Genomic DNA, 25,836 nt, shown 5'->3' on the forward strand with positions numbered 1-25,836 from the left:
AAGAGGAAAACCACTGAATCCATCGATACAGCCTTTTTGTATAGGAAAATAATATACCTATCTACTAGAGTTTGGCTAATAAAAGTAGAAACTGAAATAGCTCGCTAAATTACAAAAAAATCGGAGTACATTCTGAAAATTATAGTGCAAATATTGGATTGACTGAGTTTAATATCTACTTTATAGATGGTAATGTATCCACAAACATAAAAATAATTTAAACAGATTATAAAAACGTATGTTTATTTACTTTGTTTAAATGATTTTTTAAATTTGCAGGCGATTTTAGTATCTACTTTCATTAGCCAGACTCTAGTCATTAGGTCCAGGCAAAAAATACATGTTTATGACAAAAAATACAAGTTTTGTGCATGTGATATTCATGACGAGTCGGACAAAATTATGGACGTAGCGAACCGTGGCATTGTGTATTCTGTGAGGTAGTGAGGCGAGAAATTTATAAGGTTGAATGTCAGTTTTTATTATAAAACAAGCAGACGCCACGCGATTTCACCCGCGTAGTTCCAGTTCCCGTAGGAATACGAGAAAATTTAGCCTAACCCAGCGATAGTATAGCTTCCCAACAGTGAAATATTTTTTCAAATCGGTTCAGTAGTTTCGGATACTATTAAATCGAAACAAACAAACAATCAAATCTTTCCTCTTTATAATATTTGTCATCAACATCATTATCAGCCGATGGACATCCACTGCTGGACATAGGCCTCTTTCATGGACTTCCAAATACAACGATCTCAAGCCGCCAGCATCCAGCGGCTCCCTGCAACCCGCTTTATGTCCTCGCTCCACCTAATAGGCGATCGACCAACACTACTCTTTCCGGTGCGGGGTCGCCATTCCAGCACCTTGGAACCCCAATGTCCATCGGCTCTTCGAACTATATGGCCTGCCCATTGTCACTTCAGCTTCGCGACTCGCCGAGCTATGTCAGTGACTTTGGTTCTTCTCCTAATTTCTGATTCGATCACGCAGAGAAACTCCAAACACAGCATCCCCCGCTGAGTAACTTTGAGCCCTCTTATGAGGCTCATTGTTATCGACCAAATCACTTCAGCTTAGCGACTCGCTGAGCTAAGTCAGCGACTTTGGTTTTTAGAGGTTTACCGAAATTCCTCAGTGTCTGAAGACGAAAGTCTTCGAACAGTGCCAGTGATGACCTACGGATCCAAGACTTGGTCGCTAACTATGAGTCTTATTAGAAGGATTAAAGTCACTCAACGGGTGATGGAGCGAGCTATGCTTGTAGTTTTTCTGCGTGATCGAATCAGAAATGAGGACTTCCGCAGAAGAACCAAAATGTATGGTCATGTCATATATAAATGTTTTACGTCTGTGCCCATGTATCCTAAGTACCTACCTAATATATTATTAATTAATTAATTATGAAATATAATTACCAGGTGTTGAAGATGCATTGCTGCAACTATCATCTCCTTTAGACAAATCTATGGCCCCTTTATCAGTTGGCTTGACGTCCGGCACTCTAGCCTCTACCTCTTTAGGGGGAGACTGAACCTCTTTGACAGGGGTAGATTTTGCCTCATACTGCCTCGTCTTCGTTTTTCTCTTTGTCAACGGATCAGTAATTCGTCTACCAAAATCAGCTTTCAGTATATTATCAATGCTAAATTTCAAACATCCTTGGTTGATAAAATCTCTACTTGACTCGTTTTCATGTAACTTCGGCGAATAACTCTGTCTTCTTTCGTTCAGTTCATTTTTTCTCGCATAATTCATGTAATTTTGGTTCAAATTCAAATTGTTTTGCTGCAAACCGATTCTCGGTAACCCTGATTTTAAATCCACTTGGTTTATTAAAGGGTTTTGGAATAACAACGGTTGGTTTAGGAACATTAACGGGTTTGGTGTTATTGGGTTGGGTCGTAGGAGGATTGGTTGGTTTATGTTTAAATTTTGACTTAACTGTGATATTGCGTTCAAATGAGTTTGTATATGTTTGAAGGAGGTTAAGCCTTGGTTCGGATCTTTGTCGTTTGGGTAATTGGTTGGTAAGGCTTCATTGCCAACAGATAGCACAGTATCATCACTACAACAAGAGTTGTCATCAACACTTATATCAGCTCTTTCATTGTGATCATCTTCAAGTCTCGGACTAACGCTTTCAGAGTTCCTAGAATCTTCAAAGTTCGGTGTACTTTGCAACAACTTTTCAGTTGAGAAGACGTTCTCAGGACTATTACTGTCTCTTTCCTTCTTAAGGACATTGTGTATAGAGAAAGAGGATGTGTGTATAGGCCTCTCTTGTTTGTCTTCTTCTATGAAGTCTGGTGTGATGGTGTCTCTAGTGTTGGGCGAGTAGGGGTCGTGCTCTTCGTCACTTTGGTCCTGGATCTTGATCTGGTCCTGTAAGTGAACGGAGGAGACTGCCGCCATCTTTGTGTGACTGGTTACGCCATCTGGTGGACAAAGGAAAAAAAGTTTTAATTTGTATCCAGTTTAGGGCAATTGTGGCAAAAGTTAAAACAATCTTGACATGTTCATAACAAACAATGTTAATACTAGGGATTAAATAGTAAGATATCTCAATAACAATGAACGATAGGTGAAAATGTAAACTTTAACTATAACAACAAAAAAGTATTGAATCAAAATGTTCGTATCACAACTGAGTACCGAGTTATTGTAAAAAATCAGAATTCAACCCTTTTTTTTCAATATGGCGGATTTTTTTTCCTTTTATTTTATAATAATAATAATATATTAATTACTATTACTTATCAAAATTTGTAACTGTACAATATAAATACCCTAGTTACGAGAATTATGTTATAAAGGAAGAGCGAGACCTTCTGACATAGGTATTTACTTAATTAAAAGAAGGTCTCAGCCCTATTATATAATGTAATGTTTAAAACGAATAAATTTCATTTTCGTTTTCAATTTTACATAGGAAATCTTGGTTGAGAATTTGAAGTTAAGCTTTTCTAAGCTCCCAACGTCTTATCCGAAATTTAGCTTTCTCGGTTCATTTGCATTTCGAAGCCGTTTTTTCCGACGTTGTAGTATATTATAAGCACAGATTAAGAATAGGCAGATAGAGCGCACGGAACACATCGTTGTCGTAGCCGTTCCAAATACGAAATTCAAAAACGAATACATTCTCGAGTCAGTACGACACGAAGCGTTGCATCAATAATTTTCAATATCAAGGAAAATGGCATCTAATGTTTTAAAATATTTTAAAAATTGTTCACAAAAACTAACGACATAATATGGAGTTTATTATTGATTATTATGATATTAATTTACGTAATTGTTGTTAGTGTTAAACCTTGAAGTACAAATTATGTCAAATTGATATGACGTTTGGGTTTTTATGGGTTTCACCGGATTCACCACGCTGCTTGTAAAAACTGATTCTTTATTCTGTGATTTTATGGTAAACTTATGCATCGTCACTTAACATCAAGTGAGGTTGCAACAAGGCGATAATATGTCATTTAATAAAATAAAGTGTATGTATGTAAAGTGCACGTGAACACTGAACACACCTAATGGTTAATGGTTGTTTATGAATCAACCGCATTGTTGCCGCAACCGCAGCGCCTTGCGGTTATGACGGGTTATGATCACGAAACGACGTATGCTCTAGCTTTTTTATATTATTTTTATGTTAGCATTATGTTAAATTGATTTATTATTTACTAGTGGACGCCCGTCACCTTATCCACGTGTAAACGAATAACCACGATGAGATTTATTAGGATTATAGAAATTACTGCGCCTCCGATTCCTGAGAGTGTGGGTTCGAATCCGGTCCGGGGCATGCACCTCCTCTCTTAAAATGCACACAACTTTCCAGTTGTGTGCATTTTAAGAAATTAAATAACACGTGTCTCAAACGGTGAAGGAAAACATCGTGAGGAAACCTACATACCAGAGAATTTTCTTAATTCTCTGTGTGTGAAGTCTGCCAATCCGCATTGGGCCAGCGTGGTGGACTATTGGCCTAACTCCTCTCACTCTGAGAGGAGACTTAAGCTCAGCAGTGAGCCGAATATGGGTTGATAACGAACGAATAGAAATTACTGCAGCTTCATTGGGAGACTTGCTCTAACAGAGAGTGGGAGCATCTGCGCTCAGCGAATTCGAGAGCTTGGAGATCGTTGGAGACTTTACTCACAATCCAATTTCAAGCTATTTTTGAAACCGACTATCAACGAAATTCATCACATCATTCATCAATTCACCGGATACACCCCCATTGCTTCCAATTTGACTACACAACACATGCGGTTATGTGACAAAACATGTAACTAACACGCGCTGACTTGAGCTCTAGCTTTTGAAATTAATTACTTTATAAACTTTGTATGCGACCGCAGGAGGGGTGTTCAGTTTGTTCGCCAGATTAAATATACGGTGTCACATTTTCTTTCAAGATTCAAGGCATTTGGAACACTATCTGAAATACTATTATCTGAAACCTTATTGAAACGTGCTATAGTAACACAGTGTCTCATTCTACATTTTATTTGTTTTACGTATTATTTTCATTATATCCAAACTCAATGGAGCCCACACATAGACTTACTTAGGGACACCAAGTTTTATGGACTAATGTTAGTCATATATGACAAATGCGTTTAATTGTATTGCGTTTAATCTAAATGCGCCTTGTTCTGAAATGAAAGAGCCCACAAAAAACTAAGCCAGGATAAGGCGTTTTTGTGATTTAATTTAAAGTCTGGAATATCCAAGAACTCTAAAAAATAAATGAAAAGGATAATTCAGGACATTGGGCACGCCTATCATCCAATATTAAAACCTTATCTTAAAGAGATCAATCAATTCCTAATCACAATAAGTCATATGTTATACAGTCAAGGGCTCACAAATGGAGCTATCTGTAATAAAATTATAATAAACATATGTTTCACCTTTATAAAATCCTTGTATTATGAAATACCAACACTGTTGCGTTGTAAATAATGAACAATCAAGTGAGATACATTTTACCGAACTTAGAATTCCGTATAATATTTTCACATGGAAATTTTAGAAATGCTTCTAGCATTACAAGAAGAAACGACCTAATTAATAAATTATTTTCAGATTAAATTTAGAACCTATAAACTTTTATTGATTGAGTTTTAACTTCTAAATCTCTAGAATATCCTTTTGTAGAACTTTATTTTGTTGTTGTTTATGTTACATTTCATTTATAGCAAATAATATTATGAAGCTGAAAAGATTGTTTAATTAAACGTGCTTATCTTTGAAACTACCAGTCTGATTGTAATAATATTTATGTGTATGATAGCGATACTCTAAAGGAGTAAAAAGTTTGTATGAAGTCTGTCCTAAAATTAAAATGATAAGCATTTTTCAGGTGAACAGAGTTGCTGGCAATAAATTATTTAAAAAAAATAATAAGTGACTCCATTACCGACATTAATAAAGCAAAGTTTCTTATGAAGATGTCTATCGACCTAAGAGATCTCGTTTAATTGTGCATAAATAATGTAAAGTTTTTACGTCCTATTAATTACGGAACGCTAAAAAAATTACCTGTATATATCTCATTCAACAAAAACAATCATAAAAAATAATGTCACACCTTCAATCCCATATTAGTATTAAAAAAATAAAAACTGATGTAACTGTGATAATTCAATTAAAATGCCTTTGTCCTTATTGAGATGTATGGTTGTATTGCATATACATAAAGGCTAGTCATCGCTGATGCATTCCACAGAGTAAAGAAAAACATAGATAATAATATGCGAAAGAAATAGCAACAATAAAGTATTTGAAGGAGAAACAGTAGCACTACATCAACCAATCAAAGCTTATGTTATATGCTAAAACAGGTAAACAGTTAAATATTTTATATAGCTTTAACTTATATAGTTAAATGGTTACGCTCAAATTAAATATATAGAATAAATAAGATATTTGCACAAATAATGAATAAAATATTTATTTTATTTATTTATCATTCTACAAAATACATTTTTAAATTAAGCCTAACCATGATTCAACACAAACCACAGTTGGTTTTACTGTGCACTGGTTATTATTATTTATACAATATTAAAAAATATATATAACACACAAAAAGAGAAATATAAAAAAAGAAGAATCATTAGCGGGTAGTAAAAATGATTTAAAAATGTAACATAATAAAATATTATGAATGTTATTTAAACGGGTACATACCACGTTAAAACGACGAGATTTTTTTTATTGTCGATAGTCGATAAATCTCGTCGTTTTATCGTAGTATGTACCCGTTTAAATAACATTCATAATGAACAACCACGAAATAAGTTTAAAATCATATAATAAAATATATTAGCAATTCAAAGTGAACGTATTTTTGTCTTTTGGTAGAATTCAAAAGCAACATCTTTGTTTGCTTTTAAAAATACGTTCTTAGCTCTGTCTATGTTTTGCTATAGTCACCGACTGCATATACATACACGCTGGTCATGGAAGTTAATATATGTGCATCCATTAAGTATATCTTTAACTTGATGAACAAGAAGTGACGTGGTCTTAAACACGCCTATCTCGATCTCCATACAACTCTGTAAGCTGTACAAACTGTTATAATTAGTTTGTTCAATGCGTTTAGGTGATTGTTATCATTTATAAGATAATATATGTTGATAACCTTAATTGGAAAACATACTGAACTAACTGTGCCTCCTTGTTTTATTACTTACTATGTTTGTTAATAACTATATGCGCAGCTACATTTAATTATAATAATATATATAGTACAAGAACTGAATGGACATCCACACTAATATTATAAATGCGAAAGTCTGTCAGTCACCTTTTCACGATTAAATTGCCAGACCAAATTAGATGAATTACCGCATAGAGATAGACATTCATCCCGTAAAAATCTAAGGCTTAAGCGAGATCTGACTTGACAAACAGAATTTCATGCAAACGGAGTTTGGTAGTTAAATATATTCACCGAATTCTAAGAAAAGGTCATAAAAATGTATGACTTTTTGTCAATTTTATTCTACTAATCTCTGAAATGATAGTTGTGTATTTACGTATAAGTAATAATAAATTTAATTTAACAGGCATGTTATTTAATAAAAGTTAGCTTAGGAGAAAAACATTAGTGTCATTTCTTATTTATTGATAAATGTAACATTGTAATTAATTTTATAAGAGCAAACAAAAATGATGGTTAACGATACAATAAAATTAATAAATAAGGCAAGGATTTTATTTTTCAAGTAGGTACATATCAAATAAGCTGTTTTTACTATAGTTTTTTACGTTGTTGTACGAAATCATCTGTAATTATAATAATTTTTTAAATATCATTTTTTGATGTAACTTAATTAATATACATAAATAGAGTACTTTGTCAATAGAGCACACCGAGTATGTATTTCGTCTTATTAAAATTACCAAGAAGGCATTTAATAAATAGAGCATACTTCCCGCGTGCATCGACCACACACGTCGAGCACGCGCCTATAGAATCAAGCATTTTCGTTTAATACCTTTGCAAAGATATATTTGAAGCTGGCCATTGAAAATTCAATCTTATAGCTTAAACAATAAGACAGAACGAAATAAATTTGAAGATCTTCTTGGTTCGTTATCTGCAACTTTAAATATATAAACTCTACAAAGAAAAATCAGCTTTGAAATGTGAGTTATAAGGACGAGATTAAGTGTATCATTTGTTTGGTTTTTAAAATGGAATTCGAATACACAACTTTAGATAAATCAGCCTATACAAAGAAAAATCAACTTTATGTTTTACAGAGAAAGAACTTTACAAATGCATCATTAATATTGTACTTAAATGGAATCCTGATGCGAGTTTAGGAATTTCGACTTAAAAATTTCAGTGTTAAGATTGAATGTTTATTTTGTTTTTATTTTTATAGAAATACACATTTTTTAAATTGGCATGAAAAATTGTTTACTGCAATTTCAACTTTAAATCAATACAGTTAAGGTGCAAAACACAATGGATATGTTTTTAAGTGTGAAATAAAATCTGTTTTCGAAGAATTTGTGTAATAACACCGTGATTGCAATTTAAACTTTATTGCAAAATAAATAAGGTGGAAAATTTTTCTTTGTTTTTTGTAGTAGCAAATTATCCTGTGCAAAACTTGCAAAACTCAAATTATACAGGGCCTGTGATGGAAAGACCTACCACATTTATTAACGTTTGTCAACTCATTATCTATCTACCATAGATACGGTAGACAACTTGCTATGGAGTTCGGACTATTACGTATTATTATCTAGTTGCTGAGATCCCAGAATTACTGAGAATTTTCTTAATTCTCTACGTGTGTAGTCTGCCAATCCGCATTGGGCCATTGAGACTCGTGCTCAACAGTGAGCCGAATATGGGTTGTTAATGATGATTATTGGTTTAATTAAATATTATTGTTTTAGTTAGTGTAAAAAATGGGGATGATGACTAGGTTTGAATATATTGATTTTTATGATACATTCGGGTAAATAATAACTATATATAATAATAATTAATAGGGCAATGTTAACTAATTTATACATAAAAAACAAAGATTGTCTTAATATTTGCAAAGTAAATGAGATTATACAATTTCAAAATCTATTAAAAATCTTTTATCGTAATTAGATGAAAATTCATACAGTTTTAGCTTCCTTACATTAAATGTGACATTTTTTAATAAATGAACTATAAACATAAACGCACAAATAACAAAGATATTAGTAATTTTGTTTGAACGCACATACAAATCTAACGATCATTACATTACCTACGACGTCATTAGTTCGTGCCATTTTGTATGGGGCGTTTATCAGGGATTTACAAAATTGCTTTACTATTAGCATACTCTTAATTTATATACAATTCAAAAAACTGTCATCATCCCTATTGTAAATAAAATGAAATAGGTAATGATTAACAGTTTCGTATGTCAGGCACATTATGATACGAATATCTTAGAATTCCATGGATTCACCTTGCAGGTGCCGGGTCCATCGCGTGGTAGAGAGTAAACTTCGAGTAAAGTCCTGGACTTGTGACTACTGGATGTAGGGTTAAGGAATTTCTTGACGATCGATCAACACTCCCTTTCGCCGCTCGTGTTGTTCTCCCTGCCGCCAAATTTGGTAAGATCCTATTAGAACAGCTTTGGATACTCGTTCTAATATAGAACTAGCTGCACTTCTTGAGAGGCCAAGGTCTTTAAGCAAGTTATAAAGAGATTTTGCTGGTAATCCTCTCGCACCTACTTCTACGGCTTACAGACTAACTACATAGCCATTTTTAGTTAGTTCATTTGTTAGGTCATAATATTTATTCACTTTTATACTGTGATCCTTCGGAATGTTAGTCTCCCACGGCACAGTAAGCTCTACAAGTACTATTCGCTTAGTTTGTTTGGAAAAAGGAAAATGTCTAGATCTCGAAATAGCGATATCCGCTGGGATTTTATAATGTTTCTCATACGTATCCATTAATAAAATCCAATCAGGTATAATGCGTTATAATTTACGTAAATTACAATGTAAGTAAACTATGTATAAAAGTTGTATTACGAAAACACGGAAATCCTAATTCTAATATATTAATGTATACAAATACATTGTGAGGCGCAGTGAAGCGATTCGTGTTAACAGACGGACATACATGGACATTTTATTGTTAATGCTCCAGTAAACTACCTCGTTCGTATTATTAGTGTATTCAGTAGATGCATTATAATAAGTACTAATAGATGCCGCGCGGTTTCACCCGCGTGGTTCCCTTTCCCGTAGTAATACAGGGACAAAATATAGCCTATAGCCTTCCTCGATAAATGGGCTATCTAACACGGAAAGAATTTATCAAATCGGATCAGTAGTTCCTGAGATTAGCGCGTTCAATCAAACAAAAAAACAAACTCTTCAGCTTTATAATATTAGTATAAATAACACAATTTTGTTTATAATTCCGACAGCAACGGTAAAGGGAATGGGCCATCTTCGGCCCAGGCCTACCATCAGGCCAGGCATCAGGCCCTAATATCCAAAATGTGAAAAAGTACGTGATACCCCAGTGGACAAGACCTCTGCCTCCGATTCCGGAGGGTGTAGGTACGAATCCGGTCCGGGGCATGCACCTCCAACTTTTCAGTTGTGTGCATTTTAAGAAATTAAATATCACGTGTCTCAATCGGTGAAGGAAAACATCGTGAGGAAACCTGCATACCAGAGAACTTTCTTAATTCTCTGCGTGTGTTAATTTACGTAGTTTAAATGTCTGCCAATCCGCATTGGGCCAGCGTGGTGGACTATTGGCCTAACCCCTCTCATACTGAGAGGAGACTCGAGCTCAGCAGTGCTCAGCTCTGCATATATATTCTGTGGATAGTCTAAGCGATGTGCATGTAGACTATCCACAGAATATATATGTAGAATATTCGATTACTTGATCGATTTTTTGCTGTTCCGTCAAAAGAATCGTTTTTTTTAGAAATCTTTTTTATTACTTTGATAAAATTATGGTAGAAATACTTACAAATGAAACGTTACTCCATCTTTTACTAAACTACAAGTTTTTGACCGTTGTTAATGCCATTCAACTACACAAACCGGCATTTTTAGGGAGCTCTTTACACGACGAAAACGATTACAACAATGAAACATCGATTCTATAGCAACAGTTTTTATAAACGCATAAGATCATTGATTTTTGATCTTTGACAGAGGGGTAACGGTTTACGAGGCAGGTCCTTTCTTTTTAATGGTCTAAGCCCTACATATATGCACTAGCCTTTACACTGCATCACTCAACTCAACATGGTGATGTCCAGTCATCTTGTCATTAAATGTAAAATATATAAAATGTAAATGAAATGTTAATGTACTCAACACGTTATAAGGTGTTGAAATAATGTGGAATATCAATTTATCGTATTCCTTTCACATGTTTTGTTAATCATCATTATAAATATGTTTTTATATGCTATTTGTATTATGTTTTCCTTGATCTATACCTTTATCTATGTCTGTCTGTAAATGTCTAATCTATCTTGCATCTTTATGGTCTCCTTACAGAATAACATTACCTGTATGTGTGAGAAATAAAATAATTGTCTATGTACTTATTTGTCGTATAAATAAATTAGCCCACGCCCCACGGATCACTCGCGTAGTTCCCGTTCCCGTGGGAATTTATACTTTCTATCTAATGTTATAAAGTTGAAAAGTTTATTTGTTTGAACGCGCCAATCTCAGGAACTACTGGTCCGATTGGAAAAATTCTTTCAGTGTTAGATAGCCCATTTAACGAGAAAGGCTATAAGCTATTCCTCAGTTCGCATTTTTATTCCTCTGGGTTTTCGATGAGATGACCTAGATGGAGGTTGCGTTTATGTATTAGAGCTGGACAATTTCATATTTTTTTTTGATTAAGAATAAGCTTGATCTTGACCACGATCTCACCAGATGGTAAGTGTAGATGTAGCCTAAGGTGTCACGCGCTTGCCTAGAAGATGCCTATTCACTCCCATCTTAATGATGCCTAGTCATGAGCTGGTTCTTGCAACGCAGCACGATCCAAAATGCGAAGCGGCGGCGCGACGCGCAGCTACTCGCATCGCGCGTTGGGAGAGGGGTTGAGTGGTGGAATGTCATCTTCATTAGAAAGAGCCTTAGCAGCTGCGCGTCACGCTGCCGATTCGCAGTTTAGATCGTGCCGCGTTGCAAGAACCAGCTCATGACTAAGGGCCCCGTATGGGTTCGAAACTAGTCGGACATACTCCGACCTAATATCACGTGAGATTTAGCCGCGTTTGATAATCAATTAATAAGACCAAATTAGTGAATAGGCCAGTTAAACTAGCTAACAGGAAATAAGGCTGACTTTACATCACATGTGGATCATAACATTTGTTTCAAAAATAAGTTATATTATGTTCTATGATATAAAACCGTCAGCGAAATGTTATTTTGAACAAAATTTACGAGCGCTCATGTTTGGATACAACGGCCTATCACTAAATTAAACTGGATGAAAAACAGTAAATCAAAAATTATATAAATCCTACTAATATTATAAACGCGAAAGTTTGTATGGATGTTTGTTAATCTTTAACGCCGCAACTACTGAACCGATTTGGATGAGATTTAAAACGAAGATAGTTAATACCTTGGATTAATACATAGGCTACTTTTTATCCCGGAGAAATCCATCCTTCCTGGATGGAATGGCTCCATAGATTTCACGGTAACGAAGTTCGCTATAGTCTGGCAAGTTCTTAATAACACTCCTATGATATGCGGGCGACAGGGGGAAAGACTGCACATGTGTGAAATCGTGCGTGCGGGGTGGTGACGTGCCACAGTCGTGGGTTTTTCATTCATCGCTACACGCCACCTGGCCCGCGCCGAACATCGGGAGCGTTACGAACGAAGTTGCCAAGCTATTAGTCTTATATACGTTTGTGACTTTGTCTGTATAAAATTCGATTTTTTATAAGGGCTCTGTGGTATAAAATAACATATAGTGACTAAAATATTGAAAGTTATACTTAGATGGGCACGTAGAGAAGATATGAAAGAAAGGAGATTAAAAGGAATTTATAAGGCAACCTTTATTAGTAGGTAGGTACCCTTAATTTTTATTTTTTACGGCAATTAAGAGCGGAGAGTATTTTCTCACAAGTGAAAATGTGTCAAAACAGGAAAAACTATTGATATTCTAAAAAACTATGGATATTCCCTTTGAGAGCTTGCGTTAAGGTTAAATCGACGCAAAAACCACTGTTACATAGTAGACCGAATTGTTCCTCTCTTAAAAAAGTAAAGTAAAAAGTCTTTAAAAAAATATTCTGCGGCAGTATGTTTTCCAATGATATTTTATACTAGAGATAGGGCACTAGCGCATCAAAACTGAGGCGGACAAATGTGGAAAATTGACTTAATTTTATTTAGTCGCTTACAACGAACGTTACTTAAACAAATAATACCTAAATATCGTTTACAATGTCGAGTTGTATGTTCAGGAAGTGTAAAAAATATATATACAATAAGCATTAAATGAATGAATTAAAGATTCGTGCATAATCTGACTAAAAATTGTGCATGTGTGCGCTCAGTGAAGTAGCTAAATTCGGATCACTTTTTGCGGTAATTTTGTAAGCACGTAACCGATCTATAGTATTTATCATTGATATTATCTGATAAAGTTAATTCGCAATTTTTTTTATGATAATCAAAGATTTTCACGCGGACGAAGCCGCGGATGTCCGCTAGTTCAGTATAACAGAAGTCAAAATAGATGTGACTTAGTTAACATCATAAAGAAAGATCAAATTGGACCTATTAAGGGTGTGCCGCTGTCCTAATCAATGACTCGTTTCTTAGTTGTGTAATTTATTGGCGTCACTAATTCACCCCCCCTCAAAGTGCCCGCATCGTAGGATAACCAATCAAATTGCTTCATCTAATTCAATATTGTATCATCTAAAGTTGCACCTCCAACTTTTCAGTTGTATGCATTTTAAGAAATTAAATATTACGTGTCTCAAACGGCGAAGAAATACCTGAGAATTTTCTTAATTCGCTACGTGTGTAAAGTCTGCTAATCCGCATTGGATCACCGTGGTGGAGCTAACCTAACCCCTCTCACACTGAGAGGAGACTCGTGCTCAACAGTGAGCCAAATACAGCTTGATAATGACGACAATGATCATCTGTAATAGCTGATGTAAGTATATCTATGACGGTTACAAAGGAGACATCACATTAATATCTAAACTAAGAGTAAGGTTTAATTATTAACCCATATTCGGCTCACTGCTGAGCACGAGTCTCCTCTCAGAATGATAAGGGATAGGCTAATAGTCCACCACGCTGGCCCAATACGGATTGGCAGACATCACACACGTAGAGAATTAAGAAAATCTGGTATGCAGGTTTCGTCGCGATGTTTTTCCTTCACCGTTTGAGACACGTGATATTTAATTTCTTGAACATTTTGATTATTCGTTTGTTTGATACGATTTAACTCATAAACTAGTCCACTAATTATAAATGAAATAATGTTTTTACAATGTCCAGTTTTATGTTCAGGAAGCGTAAAAACTATATATTATACATAAATCCTCAATTCTACTTCTCCTTTTTTTCCATATATTTATATATTTTCTTTGTTAATATAATAAATTCATTGATATTTAACTCGTATTTTTTTTTTGTATGTATTTAATATGTGTGTAGATATATGTGATTATACATATATGTATTATTATGTATTATTTTATACCTTAATGTATTATTTTTGTATATTGTATATTATTAAAGTATTGATTTTGTAAAGTGTATTTTTTTTGAGTTTATGTTTATGCTATTCTATTTTTTCTTTAAAATGATATACTAGTAAGCACGGTGCACGTTAGACCGTTGTAACGGAGCAAACTGAAAATCAACGCTGTGCACTATGCACAGCAGAAGGCTGAGTTTGCGACCAGTTGCCATGTTACTAGGTAGGCGAGTAATAATAAATAGTTTCTTTTTTTTTTCGTTTCATTTTTGTATTATAGCTTAAGCACAATAATTAAAATTAAATTGATTTTATGTATGCTTAGTAATAAGTATGGTAATAAAGATTATTTTATTATTATTATTATAAATAAATAATGTAAGTACTTAAACACAAAATTGTACATGTTTGCGCTCAGCGGTGTAGCTAAATTCGTATCAGTTTTTGCGACGATTTTGTAGGCACGTAACATATCTATACTATAAAATATCGTTGGCGAAGTAGATATAACAAAAAAATGTCGTAATAAACAGAAAACAGAAAGTGTAAAACCTAACCAAAGACTGTAATTAATAAGAAAAAAATATAATATTGTCAGTCCACGATAATTATGAATAGTATAATTATTTTTACACGATATAATTACAATTAAAAGTAAATTACACAGGTAGGTATTGCGTAGAAATATTTTAATTAGGCTACCACTCAGAGGCGTTGGTTAACGTAATTATTAATTAATTAGCTATCTACGACTATTTTTGTGTGTGTTATTTAATTAATTAGACATTTTTTTTCATTTCGTCGTGTATAATTTACTTTTTAAATAGGGTATTGGATAGGAGACTAATAACTAGGTTAGATTGGATTTTGATTATATTTTTTTAGTAACTAGCAAACTGCCACGACTTCGTCTGCAGTAGATATTTCATGATGAATATCTACTATCTATGATATCTATTATCTATGATACAGAGCGAGAGCCGTGATAGCCCAGTGGATATGACCTCTGCCTCCGATTCCGGAGGGTATAGGTTCGAATTCTGTCCGGAGCATGCACCTCCAATTTTCAGTTGTGTGCATTTTAAGAAATAAAATATCACATGTCTCATACGGTGAAGGAAAAACGTGAGAATTTTCTTAATTCTCTGCGTGTGTGAAGTCTGCCATTAAACCAGACTATTAGGCCTAACCCCTCTCATTCTGAGAGGAGACCCGTGCTCAGCAGTGAGCCGAATATGGGTTGATAACGATGATGATGATGATGATGACATCCTTCAAGCTACTGCTTACTTACTTGATGTACAACAAGGAAACCAGTTCTTCACAAATTCTGTGGAAAACATGAATTTTCCGGGATAAAAATCCAATAAATAGTCTATTTTACAATCCAAATTCCAGCCAAATTATAATACAAACAAACTGACATTCACATCGTAAATAATATTAATGTGATGGTGATAATAATAAGTTAAATACTCGTAATATAACATAACTAACTACTATTTTCATATAAAAATATTAACAAATAAATATTTTTTACGCAACATAAAAAAGTTATTACAACGCAAAACGTAAAAATGAACACAAAGTTGCCGTAACGAGTAGTTAACATTTGAAAATTTTCACGACTTTTCCAGTTACGATGAAATTTTCCCAGCTATAACGTTTTATAAAGGGGAACTAGATTAACAGTGGGATTTTCCCGACTATATTTACTACTAGCTGACGCCCCGAGGGCCCTACCGCGTAGTTCCTGTTCCTGTGAGACTACGGGTATAAAATATAGCCTATGATAGCCCCAAATAACGCGACTTGCTATTGGTAAAAGAATTTCTAGAATCGGTTCAATAGATCCAATGATTACTAGCTTACAAACTTTACTTTTTTACAAATTTATCTTTCTTTACAGCAAAATCTCTCTAAACCTTGCTTAAAGACCTTGGCCTCTCTAGAATTGCAGCTAGTTCTATATTAGAACGAGTATCCAAAGCTGCTCTAATAGGATCTTACCAAATTTGGCTAAGTAGGGAGAACAACACGAGCAGAGAACGGGGAGTGTTGATCGATCGTCAAGGAATTCCTTAACCCTACATCCTGTAGTCACAAGTCCTGGACTCTGCTCGGAGTTTTTCTCTGGACCCAGCACCTGCACGGTTAATCCATGGATCCAGATCCTTAGTAATTACTAGCGGAAGCCCCGCGGTTTCACCCGCGTAGTTCCCGTTTCCGTAACAATATGGGGATTAGATATAACTTATTTTACTCGGTGATGATGTAGCTTTCTAATGGTGAAAGAATTTCTAAAATCGGTCTAGTTGTTTTTTAGTTAAATCTTACCTACTTTTACCCTACCCCTACCCTACCACTAACCTACCCCTACACCTACCCTTCCTTACCCCTAACCTACCAAAGCTATCGTATCTTTCATTTTAGATCAAACTGCACACGGTATGGAAATTTCATTAAAATAGGTTAAATAGTCCATCCAGGACAAACTAATCTCATTGTATATAAATTTATGTGTCAAGTTAAACTTAATTTATAGGTACATGGATTCCATTTATCTTTTAAATATGTTTTATGTTTTAGAAACGTTTTGTTTCGTTCCATGAAAGATCATGGAACGAAAAATCAAGAAAACTGTGCAGAAAGTTAACTTTTTTAACTGAAAGCATTTGTGGAAGATTATGAAAAGAAACTTTAGTTAAAAATACAAATAGATATATTAGAACCCAAAACGCAACCAAAAACGCATGTTTGAATATTATGCTATAAGTACTAAAATATACCTATTCGAAAAAAACCTTAATATCGGTTCAACCACGTTCAACCTTTTTGAAATTATGCGTTCACAATAATCATTCGGCAATCAATTATTTTTTTTTACATATAAATGTACATTTTGTGTTGTTTTATATGTATATTCTATACAATTATACATATAAAACACAAGATATGTATGTGAGTAATTAATTTCAAATTATTCTCTATCCACCTGTTTATAGAAGAATGAGTTATTCATTAGTTTTCGTATCGTTATCGTCTGCCTGAATTTCAAAATTTTTACTTTCTTGGAGAAACTCTAGATTTTGTTTTTGTGATTCATTTATTTAGCATTTAAACTAATATTATAAAGCTAAAGAGTTTATTTATTTGCTTGAACGCGCTAATCTCAGGAACTACTGGTCTGATTTGAAAAATTATTCAGTGTCAAATAGCTCATTCATCGAGGAAGGCTATAGACTATATATTATTTCCGTATTCCCACGGGAACGGGAATTATTACGGGTGAAACCGTGTGGCGTCAGCTAGTGTGTAAATTAAAACAGAAACTGAAAGAGTACTTACTAAAAATTTAATTTAAGGGCATTCCAACCAATATTTTAAAATATCTTCAATGCAAAGAACTTGACCCTTTATTATAAGTATAGATAGATAGATATAGATATAGATAACTATATAAATGGATACATTTTATATATTAAGTAGTAGCGGAACCGATCAAGCTTCCCTTTGATTTATATGTGCACTTCTTCCCTACCCCTTACCCTACTCCTAACCTACTCCTACCCTATGTTACTTTATTCTACTCTACCCCTGTCCTGGTAGGTATCGTATTAAAGTTCAAATTGACTTTTAAGTATTACTACGAATAATTTGGGAGAATAGAAAAGCATATGCCACTTTTTCAGGCAATTTTTTAATTTTTTCTCTCTGTAAAAACCATCGTCGTCCTTGAAGGAATATTCTGAAAAAGAATTAGCCAAATCGGTTTAGCTGTTCTTGAGATTTGACCTTATAATTAAATTTAGAGATTAACTTTTATATTATCTATACTACTATTATAAAGCTGAAGAGTTTGTTTGTTTGATTGAACGAGCTAATCTCAGGAACTACTGGTCTGATTTGAAAAATTTTCAGTGTCAGATAGCTCATTTATTGAGGAAGGCTATAGGCTATATATTATCCCCGTATTCCTACGGGAACGGGAACCAAGCGGGTGAAACCGCGCGGTGTGAGCTAGTAGAAGATATGTATGGATTTAATACGACATAACTTCAACAGGGGATCAAACACTAGGTATAGGTACCTACCTACTCTCAGGAAATTACTCACAAATTATAATTACCTACTCTTATAGCTATTGCGTCTTATAATATATTTTTTGTCGAGATATGTATAAATATGAATAAATAAATAAAATAACAATATAAATTATGACCATAATAACAATATAAAACAATAGATTAAAATAATTAATAAATATTACCTAACGAGCTACCAGTTGCCTCGTTGGTTCAGTGATAAGCCTCAACTACGCAAATTATGAGGCCCTAGATTCAAATCCAGGATCTGACTATTTGGTATTTGGATTATTATTATATTTGCGGACGCCCGCGACTTCACGCGGAAGTTAGTTTTTCACAAATCCCGCGGAAACCATGGATTTTTCCAGAATGAAAAGTATCCTATGTTTTAATCCAGAGGAAACCCTATTTCCGTTCTAAATTTCAGCGAAATTGCTTCAGTAGCCTCAGCGCAAAGGATGGACAAACACACAAACTTTCGTCTTTATAATATTAGTGTGATTAGTGTGATAGTGTGATAGTCTGATAACCCGCGATTGTCTACGTAAAATTCAGTTTTAAAGAAACATGTTTCACAACAAAGAACAAGTTATTTTCAAATCACAGACACACTTTAATTTTTTTTTTAAATATACTAACAGAATACCACAGAATACAATATTATGCACAAGAATACACACATCACTACTTTTAACTTAATGAAAAGCTTCATATTTATAATGCTTGTCGGCCATGATGGTCTATAATTCAACTGTTTCATGACGTCACTATAAATCCTTTACAAACGGAGCGTTTGGCAAATATATTAGTTAACAATTATTTCGACGTTTAGTACATCAAGTAACATTGTGACGTCACAAAATGGACGACAGCGATTAGACGTTTGGAAAATTCGGAAGAATACCTACACGATTATTAAATTAAGTAGGTATATTATGAAATCCCTAAGTTTTATTAATTAATATCGATTTATTTGGGACCCATTTTTTTCATTTGTTGTTGTTATACGGAACCCACAGAATAAAGAATAAATCCAAAATGAATATTTACAAGCAATGTGGTGAAGCCGGTGGAACCCTTAAAAAAACCCATCCTTGACATCCGCATATACAATCTTTTTCATAATTTGTATTTCAAAATTTAACACTAACAACAATTACGTAAATTAATATAATAATCAATAATTATAAAAACCAATAAAAAATACTCCATCTTATTTCTGTAGTTTTTGTGAACAATTTTTAAAATATTTAAAAACTTAGGACGCCATTTTTCTTGAAAATTACTGTGTAACGCTTCATGTCGTATTTGTATTTGTTTTCGAGTATGTATTTGTTTTTGAATTTTGTGCTTGGAGCGGCTACGACACCGTCGAGTTCTGTGCGTCGTTCTGTGACGGAACCCTAAAAATATATTTTTTGTTTGTGATGTGTAAAGAATGTGAATAAACGCAATAACAATGCAAACGACGCGCATACGTGAGTGTCAATTATGTATTATTAATAATACAACTGAATAAATAAGATTATACCAAAGAAATACGTAATTATTCGAGCAAGGTGTGAAATAATGTTTATATAACTGATTAATTGCTTTTAAATAAATATTTATTTATTTACTAGCGGACGCCCCGCGGTTTCACCCGTCATTGCCGTGTGAATACGGGGATAAAATATGGCCTATGTCACTCTATAGCTTACCAGTGGTGAAAGAATTTTAAAATAGGCCTAGTGGTTAAAGCGTGAAGCCATGGTTAGTTATGCAGGGATAAAATATAGCCTATAGCACTCAGCCTACAGGGGATAGTGTAGCTTCCCAACAGTGAAAGAGTTTTTTCAAATCGATTCAGTAGTTTCAGAGCTTTTTAATGCAAACAAATGAACAATCAAATCTTTCCTCTTTATACTCTTAAGCCATGGTTAGTTATGCAGGGATAAAATATAGCCTATAGCACTCAGCCTACAGGGGATAGTGTAGCTTCCCAACAGTGAAAGAGTTTTTTCAAATCGATTCAGTAGTTTCAGAGCTTTTTAATGCAAACAAATCTTTCCTCTTTATACTCGTATTATAGTATAGACCAGGCCTCAAACTTTCAGCTCCACGAACCCTTGTTAAAATTTCCGAGTGAGAGTGAACCCCTTACCTACTAACTAATAACCCCCCAAGAAAAAATAAAATTTGACCGTTGAAGAAAATAAGGTTTTTATTTGAATAAAAGTTAACACATAAAGTACCAAAAGAAATGTCTTAGTAATATTAATGTGATGGGTGTGCTTCTTGTCGCAAATGGATTCAATGTTAGAAGTAATTTTGGACAGTTTTAACCTTAATTCTGACTTCTGACTCGGTATCAGTTATCAAGCCACTATTTCGTTTGTCGCGAACCCCCTGCTGTCAAATGGCGAACCCCTACGTAGGGGTACGTTATCAACCCATATTCGGCTCACTGCTGAGCTCGAGTTTCCTCTCAGAATAAGAGGGGTTAGGCCAATCGTCCACCACGCTGGCCCAATGATTGGCAGACTTCACACACGCAGAGAATTAACAAAATTCTCAGGTATGTTTCCTCGTTTCCTCACGATGTTTTTCTTCACCGTTTAAGACACGTGATATTTAATTTCTTAAAATGCACACAACTGAAAAGTTGGAGGTGCATGCTCTGAATTTATAATTAAGATAAACTAGTTTTTATTAATTGAGCAAAGATGGAAATAAATTAAAATAAATTTAATAAAAATTCTTACCGGCCACAATTTTATTAGGCAACCTATTTGTGAATATTTACTATTATTCATTTCTTATCCCAAATAAATAACAGACGAGGGTATAAAGTCCTTATGCCGAATCTCGTACTATTTCATCTATACTAATATTATAAAGAAGAAAACTTTGTTTGTATGTTTGTTTGTTTGTTTGTTTGTTTGTAATGAATAGGCTCAAAAACTACTGGACCGATTTTAAAAATTCTTTTACCATTCGAAAGCTACATTATCCACGAGTAACATAAGCTAAATTTTATTTTGGAAAAAAATAGGGTTCCGTAAGATATTTGGGTTTTTCGGACACAAGGTGTAAAAAATCAACCAGATAAGTTACTTATTTTGTGTACGCTGCCTAAACTATAAAAGATAGAACCATAAAATGTTCTAATTAATTGTAGATCTTATAAATATCTACAAAAAAGTCCGCAATACACTATAGCAATCTATGTCGAGTGAGGCACAACAACCATTTTCTTATTTAAAAATCTTGATTTTTTTAGTTTAGGAGTAGGAGTAGGGTAGGGATAGGTAGGAGTAGGGTAGGGGTAGGGTAGGGATAGTTGAAAGTTAACATCGATTTTAACGCGGACGAAGTCGCGGGCGTCGGCTAGTGGTTTATAAAAGAACTAGTGGAACCAGTCAAGACAATAACGCAACCAACTAATCGCAAGAAAACTCGGCGTCAAACAGAGTTTTTACTCGCTTATGTATTGTATGTAGTCGAATTTTATATAGATACTGTCTTGTTCTTTTCAGTTAATTATTTTTAAGCATTCGTGTTTTAGTTTTCATGCTTATTAATATTTTCATTTAATTAAATTAATTTTAATCAATGTAAAGACATTAAGGTTGTATTATTTTTATAACTTTTCAAAACTGTTATTTACAATAATATATTTGTAAGGAGGTATTATTAAAACTATAACAAAATTTTATTGTCATAAATAGCAGTTGTGTTTACTTTTGTAATAAATTAAAGTAAAATTATTTATGGTTATTTGAACATAATGACTATTATTGATAACTCTTTTAGCTCCATAAAGTTGATACATAAGTTAAAATTATTATAACTTATCTATACTAATAATACAAAGCTGAAGAGTTTGTTTGTTGGATTGAACGCGCTAATCTCAAGAACTACTGGTCCGATTTGAAAAATTCTTTCAGTGTTAGACAGCCCATTATCGAGGAAGAAGAATATACCTATATTATCCCTGTATTGTTACGGGAACGGGAACCACGCGGGTGAAACCGCGCGGCGTCAGCTAGTGATAATATAAATTTAAAATGTCGATATTTTTCTCTGTTAAGTAAAGTATAAGTTTTAAGCACAGCATAGAGAATGATACAGAATGAGTCTTTACAAGCCGTGAAGTAAAGCCGGTGAAATCCATTTAAAACAAAAGTCACGCTTGCGTCTCTTTGACATCCGCTGAATGTTGCTATATACCTACCTAACATATACATACTTTTTTCGTAATTTGTAGTTCTTTATCAACAATTACGTAGGTAAATTAATATCACAATAAAACTACCTATAACAAAATACTCCATCTTATTGTTTTCATTTTTGTGAACAGTTTTTATAATGTTTAAAAACGTAAGACGCCATTTTTTTGAATACTTAATATTGAAAATTACTGATACGACGCTTCGTGTCGTACTGACTCGAATGTATTAGGTTTTAAATTTGTATTTGGAATGGCTGCAACACCGCCGTGTTCCGTGCGCTCTATCTACCATTCTTTAATCTGTATAATTTTATTTCCTATTATTTTTTAAATATTTCTATATCGCTCTATTCCTAAAAATGCATGAATTAAGAACCGGAAAAAATTAGCCAAGTGCGAGTCGGATTCGTGCACGAAGGGTTCCGTGACGTGGTTGCCGTTTTTGTAGATAATCTATTAAAACAGCAAAAGTATTAAATTTTATGGGAGCCCATTTTCATGAGATACCTACATTCTAGTGACAGGCGGACGGACGGACAGAAGAGTTTTAGTAATAGGGCCCCGTTTTACCTTTTGGTTACGGAACCAAAAAAGAAGACCTGGGAGGGGCTTAACAAACCGAAGCTATGCGTAGCTAGGGAATAGTTAATGTTAAATAGATTTAAAAAATGGTACCTAAATAATTTTATTTTGCACCTATAAATTATAATTGAGGATTCCGTGGAACCCTTATCCTCAGACCACTTTGCTATCTGTCTATCTGTCTGTCAATGTTTATTAAATTACCTACCTAGGTACTATAAAAATTAATTTGCTTATTGTGGCCTTAAAATTTAAAATCATTAACTTAATAAATTATTATTCATTAATAATAATCTATATTAATTAGGAAGGTATAATAGGTAAATCTGTAGAGGTCAATTCTGTATATGAAATATATTTCCAAAATAACTATCAGCGGGTGATTAGTGATCGATACTGATGCCAAAAATGCAATCAGTAAATTTTTTGTCTGTCTGTATGTTCTTTATACAAACAAAAACTACTTGATGGATTTTAACGAAACTTGGTACAATTATTCTTCACACTCCTGGACAGGTTTTAGTACAGATACTTTTCATCACGCTACGATCAATAGGAACAGAGAAGTGAAGGAAAATGTTGGGAAAACGGCAGAAGTTACTACATTTCTACAGCGATACTACTGTAAGGGCCAGATTAAAGAGATCTAAGGGCGGACGAAGTCGCGGGCATCCGCTAGTAGTAAATAAATCATTAATTTATCTAACATATTTTAATATTATTTGTAGTTTCATAAACTGTCATAAAACTAACCAAAGCCATTTTAGCGCGTGAGCACGCCTTAGCCTTTAAGGTGACAAGACTATCTTGAATCTATGGAAGCTGAAATTTGATCAGACATGTTCTTTAGAACAAATACCATTGTGGTAATAGCTAAGACATACAATTTAATAGGATATCTAATTCATGTAGATATCTAAACTAAATTATAAAAAGGTAAGGTTTGATTTTTTTATTTGTTTCGATAAGGCTCTGAAACTACAGGATCGATTTTTAAAATTCTTTCACCAATTAGCCACATTATCAGCGAGTAACATCCAATAATCTGGCTACAATATAATCAAATTATCGGGCTTTATCTCCTCATACTGGAATGGAAACTAGGTATACGCGGGTGAAACGACGCGGCGTCTGCATAAAAGCATGTTATAAATTATGAGATTTAATAATATTAATTCAAGTAATAATTTTCTAAAAGGAGAAGATCTGTTTATTTTTTTGTAAGCTCTTTTCAATATAAAATCGTCGTGAGACAATGATACAATCAGTACAAACTGATTTGCTTGACTTTTAAAGGGTTTTGATTCTCAGTAAAATCTGCCTTCCGAACAGACTATATAATATACTATTTACAAATTACAGAATACACATTAGTACTATATAATAAAGACTTGACTATTTTTTTTTATTCTTTTCAAGTTAGCCCATGACTACAATCTCACCTGTGATAAGTGATGATGCAATCTAAAATGGAAGCGGGCTAACTTGTTAGGAGGAGGATGAAAATCCACATCCCTTTCAGTTTCTATTTTCTATTTGCCCTGACAAACACACAGGCAAAAATTAAAAAAAAAACATGATTGTATTTTAGTATCGGTTTATGGAAGCACTTGATAAAACATAGTTATTTTAAAATCACAAATTGACACTTTTTTGTATGTACCTATTGATGTATAAATGATAGATATTTATCTATTTTATGAAAATAATAACTTCTGAGTTTCTAGCAGTCCTGAATTAGCCTTTAAGCCATTTATGCAATAGCTTTGGACATCCCGTTTTAGGATCGACCAGAGACAACCAGAAAATGAACACACGAAAGTTAAAGCAATTTCAAAATTCATTTTAACTTGACCTTAATCGATAGATCTATCTATAGTAATATATTTTTACTTAGTTCTTTGTAGTTAGTACCTAGTGTCCTTATGGTACGGCCCACAGATTAATAGGGCGGCATCAAAATAAAATGTGTCTTCTGAACCGATAGTAGAGTCACTACAAACGGACAGACTTGGGTTACAAAGTTCCAAAGCAAGCCGGCCGGTATGAATTGTTTTATTAAACAAAAAATATTTGTTAACAAATGCACCATTCATTAAAATGTATCTACACAGTTGTACTAAATATCAAGATAAAACATAATTATTAATATCTAGAAGAAACCTCATAAAATATACACCTACCTCAAATAGAAAAAAAAAATCCCGCACTGCACTGCACTGGAAAAACCAAAAAAAAAAAACGAAAAAATCTTTAAAAAAGCAAACCCCACTCACAATCAGTCCACAGAAAACGCATTTTCACGTCAAAATCACCCTATTAATTGATTATTATTGGATTATTTCGGAAAATGTCAGCGGAAAACCGAATTTCCATTCAATTTACTCAGTTTTATCTTTAGATAGACGTACAGTTAACGCGAATGCAGTTGGAAACTGGCAAATACATGTCTCCCCACCAAAGTGCCTCCATAGCGAGGCGTGGCCACAACCGGTAAGTGGGCGGTCTCCTTTTTTCACCCTATTTATTATAGGAACTCTTTCCGAACGTTTATTATATTGTTTGTGTGTTTGTTTGATTTAAATAATATGTCGGCGGTTGATGTGCGCTCGTCTTAATTGATTTTTGTTCGTATAGTTCTTTTTTTTTTTTTCATTCGTTTCGTACTGACGGGT

The 25,836-nt window shown here is 33.8% G+C and overlaps 1 protein-coding gene across 2 annotated transcripts in view; it reads right to left on the reverse strand.

The window, feature by feature from the left end:
• LOC112053006 (homeobox protein invected-like) overlaps window positions 1-25,615 on the reverse strand; it is an 84,141-nt gene extending 58,526 nt beyond the window's left edge. Inside the window, exons 1-2 of one of the 2 annotated variants that reach the window (XM_052886946.1) lie at window positions 25,345-25,611; window positions 1,419-2,438 (exon numbers count right to left, since the gene is read on the reverse strand). In XM_052886946.1, the coding sequence (XP_052742906.1) occupies window positions 1,419-2,415 (997 nt within the window). In that variant the 5' untranslated portion in view covers window positions 2,416-2,438; window positions 25,345-25,611. Of the gene's footprint in view, window positions 1-1,418; window positions 2,439-25,344 lie in introns of both variants that reach the window. The other variant, XM_052886947.1, reaches the window with a different exon arrangement.
• Window positions 25,616-25,836: the final 221 nt, after the last annotated feature.

This window comes from Bicyclus anynana, chromosome 18 (assembly GCF_947172395.1).
Source record: "Bicyclus anynana chromosome 18, ilBicAnyn1.1, whole genome shotgun sequence".
Taxonomy (NCBI): Eukaryota; Metazoa; Arthropoda; class Insecta; order Lepidoptera; family Nymphalidae; genus Bicyclus; species Bicyclus anynana.